An 8,016-nucleotide genomic window follows, 5' to 3' on the forward strand; every position below is an offset into this window, starting at 1 on the left:
TGGTTCCAAGGATTCTGTTAATGAGAAAACTCCACAGGCCAGCATTCTGTAAGCTGGCTCCAGCAGTCCAGTTGACAGTGGCTGAGGCCAGTTCCTGATCATCCTATCTGAGGAACACCAGGTCTGGGAGAGGGAGCAGCACTGACCAGGGGAGGGAGGGAGGATTTTCCTTGGGGAAGTGGCTAAGCTGGATGATTTCAAGGAATTGAGTGAATCCAGACAGCAGGTGGGGAGAGATACTATCAAGTTATCTTAAAACTTTTGGTCCCTTAGGGGTTCTTCCCTTTTTTCCCCTACTTTTTAAGCACGTAAGTCAGAAGCCAGACTAACTGTGATTTTGTCCAAGTCATTTTATCTTTCTATACCTATATGCCATCTGTCAATGGGGATAGTAAAAGCACCTGTCTAGAGTTGTTATGAGGATTACATGAACAGTACCTGCTACATAGGAAGTGCTATCCAGGTATTTGTTGTAATTATTTCTTACTCTCCTTACCTCCCTGGGATTAGCTTGTTCTGCTGATTTATTCATTTCTACAGCGATTCTTTCATAAACTCATGTGTTTATTTTTTTTCTGGCCCCAGCTCTTGGATACAGTCAGGAAGTAGGCAAGAAATGCCAGCTCTGGAAGCAGAGGGAGAATAAGATATTCTCTAGTGCCATCCAGGAATATGCCACTGAGGTGTCAATGACAGACTCTTCCCTCTACAGAAGAGTTGTGCTAAACTTGGCGTTTTGTGGTCTTCTGGGGATTCTGGAAGTAAGGGACCTGAGGAGACTTTAAAACAACTGCTATAGGATAGGATCAGGATAAGTGAGTTGTGAATGCTTAGCAGAGTCTGATTAAGTTCAGAGTGAGACTGGAGCAGGAGAGAATACAGCTCAGATCTGCTATTTCCACGTTTTTTTATCGTTCAGGAGCTTCATCTTGGCTGCCAGTTTTCAGAAATAGAAATCGTAACTGTATTTCCATTTTTTTGTCTTTGACTTTGCTTAAAGTGCTTTTGTTTGTTTTACCTCACAGGAGTTTTTATTCTATGTGGGTCAAGTTTATCAATCTTTTCATTAATGACCTCTGGATATTGTCTCATAGAGGGGGGCGTTTCTTTTTTGAGATGGAGTCTCGCTCTGTCACCCAGGCTGGAGTGCAGTGGTGCGATCTCTGCTCACTGCAACCTCCGCTTCCCGGGTTCAAGCAATTCTCCTGCCTCAGCCTCCTGAGTAGCTGGGATTACAGGCATGCACCACCATGCCCGGCTAATTTTTGTATTTTTAGTTGAGACGGGATTTCACCCTGTTGGTCAGGCTGGTCTCAAACTCCTGACCTTGTGATCCACCCACCTTGGCCTCCCAAAGTTCTGGGATTACAGGCGTGAGCAACTGTGCCCGGCCAGGAGGAAGGCCTTTCTATTCTGAGGTTATAAAGGACTCACCTCATGTTTTCCTCTGGTACTTTTATGGTTTCATTTATAACATTTAAAACTGGTTTATTTGGAATATATCCTAGTTTATAGAGTAAGGTAGAAATCTAATTTACCATCTTTCCAGATGGTTATCCAGTTCTCACCATGCATTTGAAGAGTTCACTTTTTTTTTAACTTATTTGCTACCTTTATTGTATGCTAAATGTATGTGCCTATTTCTGAGCCTTCTGTACCATTTTCATGAGTACTACACACTTTAAGTATTAAGGCTTTGTAATATGTAAGTTCTTTAGGACAAGTACCCTTCTTTCTCAGTTTCCCCAGGTAGTCCTGCATGTTTAGTCTTCTAGGTGAACATTAAAATCTTCTAAAAAGTTGATATTTTCATGGAAATAGTGTTGAATTTACAAATTAATTTGGAGATTACTCTCTGAATACTAACCCCTGAGGAGCCATAAAGTGGCTTAATCTGAGAAGCAAGCCCTAGATTGAAATTTCATCTTGGCTGTTTTAACAGGTGCCTGACCTCGGAAAATTTATTTGCTTCTCAGTTTTTATATATATGCGAGAAGGACTTGAATGTCTGCCCTGTAGGATTAAATGAGATAAAAAGCATAAAATGCCTTCTTGGAGTAAGCGATCCTTTCTTCACACGGTCCATTCTGGCCAGCTCACAAACCACTGAGAGGGAAGCCTCCAGGATCCTAGAGTAGATGACCAGATGCCCAGGCACGCAATCTGTGGAAGTGAAAGTCAAGCTTTCTAGGCCAACAGCTCTCCTCAGTCGCTTGGTCAGATAGTCTAATCGCAGTTTTTCAGGTGAGTTCCTTCTTGACTTTCTTCTAGGGTTTTGCTTATGCCCTGGGGTGGACACCCTCGGAGGATGGGAGAAACTATGTACTGTGCCAGGTCGCCTCAGGCCTGCCTTTTCCCTCCATCCTTCCCCACCTCTCCCCTCTTCCACCCACTTTCTCACACTCCTCCTCTTTTCTCTTTCCTCCCTTTTCCTCCCTCTCCATCATCCTCCCTCTTATATTTCTTTCCCTTCACTACCCCATCTCCTGCCTGGCCCTTCTGCACTGGCAGAGTAGACCCTCAGAAACCCTGGGAGAGAGGATGGCTGGGGCAGGCTGATGTCTTGAGTCCTGTCCTTGGCTGTCTCTGAGGCTCTTAAAACTCCTAATTAGAGGAGTGACTCCGACTTGCTTTTCTGACAGGGCTAAATTTGCGAGAGTGGGGTGCAGGTATGGAGACCTTATTTTCTGTTGGTCTGGATCCTCAGTTCTGCTTTGTGTTAGTTTTTGTTGGTAATGTTGTTGTTTGTTTGTTTTGTAGAATATCATTCAATTGGGATTTAACTGTTTTTGTCATTATTATACTGAGGTTATACATTCTGGGGAGGAAGGCCACAAAGTTGAAGTGCCATTCTCATCATATCAAGGGTGCATACTGTTAACTTATAACTGTCGAGACATAAAACAGTTTGTAAGGTGGAAAAAAGCAGAGAGGTAATTAGTGTAATTTGAGTTGGAAGCAAGAATTTTATCAAGTTTGGACACAAAACTAGGTTTGTTCCCAAGAAAGTAGCAGCCATCCATTTTCTTTGGAGAGGTGAAGGGTTTATTCTGTCACAATGCCAGCAGAGACAAAGCATCCCTGTTGCTGAGATACTGTTTATCATAGCAACAACAGCTGCAGAATTAGTAGTGGCATAGCAATGAACAGAGCTTTTTTCGTCCCCATGTCTCTCTTCCATCTCAAGTAGTATGGACTCCTGTGGGTGGTAAAACATACCTGTTAATGGTGTTATTGTCATTTTTCCAAACTTCTTATCAGTTGAATTTGTTTCTATTGCCATTTCTATTCCCATACTCCTTCATCTGCTCTATCTGCAAATCTCTTGAGTTTCTGTCTTGTTTTCCAATTTAATTAAATATGATTCGCCTTTAAAAGTAGGAACTATATATTATTTTTATATTTATTTATATTCCAGATTGTATGTGTATGTTTTAGATGCCTTTATAGAGGATATTTTATTTATTCATATATATTTTTTGAGACAGGGTCTTGCTCTGTTGCCCAGATTGGAGTGTAGTGGTGTGATCACAGCACAGTGCAGCCTCAATCTCCCAGACTCAAGTGATCCTTCTGCCTTTGCCTCCCAAGTAGCTGAGATGATAGGCGTGTGCCATGAAGATATATTTAAATAGCCGTTTGAGTCAGATATTCATTCCAGCAGTTCTTTGATGTTACTGAGACATGATACAGGCTGAATGAAAACATTTTATGTGAGTGCCATGTGATTGGCGTGTCCTGGGATTACTGAACGTGTTTGAGAGCTCTAGTCTATATCATATTATATTGCTTTAGCAACAGGAATAAAACACATTTCAAAGGTCTGTTTATTATTTTAGGATTCAAGGCCAGAGGTGTGAACAAGGTGTCAACTCTGAAGGGCTGAAGGGAAGGTTTTTCTAAGGATGGACCCACACCAGAAGGTCCCTAGCATATATAATGGGGATACTTTACAGACTCCTGAGTATGAAAAAATCTCTCAGTATGAGGACCAGTTAGAAAGGCATGAGGGTAGGCGCATGGAAGAAAGACGGTATAAATGCAATGATTGTGGAAAGAAGTTTGCCCAGAGCTCAGGCCTTGTTCGACATCAGAGAATCCACACTGGAGAGAAACCCTATGAGTGTGATCACTGTGGAAAAGCCTTTAGCGTGCGCTCAACCCTTACTGTGCATGAAAGAATCCACACTGGTGAGAAGCCTTATACTTGTAATGAGTGTAAGAAAGCCTTCAGTGTAAGGGCACACCTGATTATACATCAGAGAATCCACAATGGAGAGAAACCCTATGAATGTAATGAGTGTGGCAAAGCATTTAGTGTGAGCTCAGACCTTATCAAACACCAGAGAATCCATACTGGTGAGAAACCTTATGAGTGTGATGAGTGTGGAAAAGCTTTCAGTGTGAGCTCAGCCCTCATCAAGCATCAGAGAATCCATACAGGAGAAAAGCCGTATGAGTGTAAGGAATGTGGGAAGGCCTTCTATGTGAACTCAGCACTTATTAATCACCAGAGGATTCACTCTGGAGAAAAGCCCTATGAGTGTGGAGAGTGTGGAAAAGCGTTCAGCCAGATCTCAACCCTTATTCATCACCAGAGAATCCATACTGGAGAGAAACCATATGAGTGTGAAGAGTGTGGGAAAGCTTTCCGTGGGAGTTCTAATCTTACTAAACACCAGAAAATACATGCCAAAGAAAAGTGTCATCAGTGATTTATGTGGCAAATATATTCCAAAGGGCTTTTGTTACATCAGAAGATACCATCGAAAGAAGAGTATGGTTAAACTTAATCCCTTAATTGACACTTCATCCTTGAAATACTGAAGTGAGAAATCACTGAAAAGTAACTCCATCAGCATTGTTTCTAAGGCTCTAAAATCACATCTACTTCTGAGAATGTAATTTTGCAACTCATAAGGTAAAGCCATTTAAAAACCATATAGTATATAATGTAGTTTATGTTGGCTTAGAGCAAACTAGCAATTCAAACATTTTCCTCTTATGAGCAAGCCTTTTGTTGTTGTTTTGTTGCTGTTGGTGTTATAGATAAAACATTAGATTTTGACATTGGAAGCAATTGGTGAGAGAGGAAGGACATATCCTTAGTTGAATCTGGAAAATACCAACCCATTTATCTTTCTTTGCCTTTGATGTACCACTGTGCTCTTAGGATGATTAGATGTGTTTGTGACTTCTTGGCAGAAGGTAGAGCATCTTTTTAGGTAGGAAACCCAACAGATAATTTTTCAGGGAGATTCTTGCATAGTCAAAAAGCCTTAAACCTTTTTTGACTTACTGACTCAATAAGCTTTTGAGTTTGACTGAGGTTCCTCAACCAACGCAAACAAAACAAAGACAAAAACTTCCCGAGGAGATTTAAGTATTTCTGACTTCTGACCCTTGCTCATAGCTGATCATAGCTCACTGCTGTGTGTGGTGTCATATATGCAAAGGCTCAGAGGTATAATAATGGGACATTTGGGGAATTTTCGAGGTTGGTGTTGGTTTTAGGATGACTTTGTGAAGCTTGATACCTAATGTCAACCAAGAATACTCAGATTTGAGAGGTGAGTTTGATTTTGAAAATGTTTTTGCTTTGTCTATGGGAATCCCACTAGAGCTGTCCACCAGACCATGATCTCACTTCCTAACCCTAATCTCCAAAGCCTGTATTTGCACATGTGAAACTCAGGAGAGAAATCTGGACTTTAAAATTACTTTGTTACTATTTTTCTTTCCTTTTTTTTTTTTTTTTTTTTTTCCTTTTGAAGCAGGATCTTGCTGTATCATCCAGGCTGGAGTACAGTAGTGTGATCCCACCTCACTGCCGCTTCAGCTTCCTGGGCTCAAGTGATCCTCCCATCTCAGCCTCCCAAATAGCTGGTTCTACAGGTTTGCACCACCATGCCTGCTAATTTCTTATTTTTTGGAGAGACAAAGTCTTACTATGTTACCCAGGCTGGTCTCCACTTCCCCTGCTCAAGCGATCCTCCCGCCTTATCCTACCTAAGTGCTGGAATTACAGGCATAAGCCACCGGGTTAGGCTGTTTTTCTATTTTAACAGTGATTTCTCCCTCGTGAGTAATAGTCCTGAAATTTTTTATTCCTGAAATTTAATTAATGTGAGGTTCAAGATGAATATGCCAAATTGATAGAAATTACAGATAGCTTTGGTGGTTCACATTTGGAAGAGATTATAGAGAACGCTCTCTGGGAAGGTGAAATGTTGTTCACTTCTCAAAAAGAGGCTCTGTGTTGCAAAGGGATGCACAGTTTCCATGAATTATCCTAATCAGCACTTCAGGCAAGTCAGCTGTAAAACACACTGGACCTCATGAAGCTCTGAGCCAACTTGTGACCAGAAGGCACTAAGGTCAGAGATGCATGTGGAAAAGCACATGATGAAGCCTCTGGTATTGGAGTAGTGCCTACAGCCCTGCCCAAGGCCTGGATATGGGGATTGAAGGCAAAGAAGATCATGGTTCTGGAGCTCACATTGAGGAAATGGACCTTACTCAGGGAATTGGGCACATTAGAGAAGTTAAAACACATACTGTACTGGCCATCAGAGAAATGCAAATCAAAACCACAATGAGATACCATCTCACACCAGTTAGAATGGCAATCATTAAAAAGTCAGGAAACAACAGGTGCTGGAGAGGATGTGGAGAAATAGGAACACTTTTACACTGTTGGTGGGATTGTAAACTAGTTCAACCATTATGGAAAACAGTATGGCGATTCCTCAAGGATCTAGAACTAGATGTACCATATGACCTAGCCATCCCATTACTGGGTATATACCCAAAGGATTATAAATTATGCTGCTATAAAGACACATGCACACGTATGTTTATTGCAGCACTATTCACAATAGCAAAGACTTGGAATCAACCCAAATGTCCATCAGTGACAGATTGGATTAAGAAAATGTGGCACATATACACCATGGAATACTATGCAGCCATAAAAAAGGATGAGTTTGTGTCCTTTGTAGGGACATGGATGCAGCTGGAAACCATCATTCTTAGCAAACTATCACAAGAACAGAAAACCAAACACCGCATGTTCTCACTCATAGGTGGGAACTGAACAATGAAATCACTTGGACTCAGGAAGGGGAACATCACACACCGGGGCCTATCATGGGGAGGGGGGACGGGGGAGGGATTGCATTGGGAGTTATACCTGATGTAAATGACGAGTTGATGGGTGCAGCACACCAACATGGCACAAGTATACATATGTAACAAACCTGCACGTTATGCACATGTACCCTACAACTTAAAGTATAATAATAAATTAATTAAAAATTAAAAAAAACACACACATACTGTACTTATAGCAGAAGTGAAGGGCTTCAAGAAGTTCTCTTTGCATTGCTGACTTCATGTGTGAATTCTTTTGCCCTGCTTCTTCCTGTCTTTGGCAATTGAAGGAGACTAGGTTTTCCTTTGTTTGACCTGTCACCCCATTTCTGTGCTGTTATCTTCAATGTTTTTAATGTTTACCTTTCTAACCCCAGCTATCTTGGTTTGTTTCTAGAATGGAGGTTTACAGACAGTCATCTGGGTGGAGGACACCCTTTTGGAATCAGCACTGAATGTGATGCCATATCCCACTCCAAACCAGCACAAACTATAAATACTAAGCAGTGAGTGGTATTCTGAAGACTTTGAAGGAGGAGCTATTTCTGAAAATAAATTTATTTTGTTGAAGAATTTAACCATTAAGCAGTCAGGATATGTGTACTGTGGTTATTCCTTTTGAGCTCAAAGTAAGGTACTAGTGATTATTTGTTTTAGGTTGGGTCTTGTGCCAGGTGCTAGGAATACAAAAATAAGTGAAAAAAGCACCCTAATCTCAGGGGACTCGCAGGCTATTTGGTGACAGGGAGAAGAGAGTAGATAGAAAACAACGAATACTGTGATAAAGCCACTGGATTTGTAGAGTACTTTGCACTGAAGAAGGTTTAACAATGACTCATGAAAACAATTGGAAAGGCTTTGGAG

General features: G+C 41.3%; 1 protein-coding gene across 1 annotated transcript; it reads left to right on the forward strand.

Moving 5' to 3' along the window:
* Positions 1-3,272: 3,272 nt before the first annotated feature.
* LOC105547573 (zinc finger protein with KRAB and SCAN domains 8-like) lies at positions 3,273-7,730 on the forward strand. Its single transcript, XM_011991227.1, has 2 exons — positions 3,273-4,901; positions 7,550-7,730. The coding sequence occupies exon 1, from the start codon at positions 3,906-3,908 to the stop codon at positions 4,713-4,715; it is 810 nt and encodes a 269-aa protein (XP_011846617.1). The 5' UTR covers positions 3,273-3,905; the 3' UTR covers positions 4,716-4,901; positions 7,550-7,730.
* Positions 7,731-8,016: the final 286 nt, after the last annotated feature.

Source organism: Mandrillus leucophaeus, unplaced genomic scaffold (assembly GCF_000951045.1).
Source record: "Mandrillus leucophaeus isolate KB7577 unplaced genomic scaffold, Mleu.le_1.0 Scaffold392, whole genome shotgun sequence".
Lineage (NCBI taxonomy): Eukaryota > Metazoa > Chordata > Mammalia > Primates > Cercopithecidae > Mandrillus > Mandrillus leucophaeus.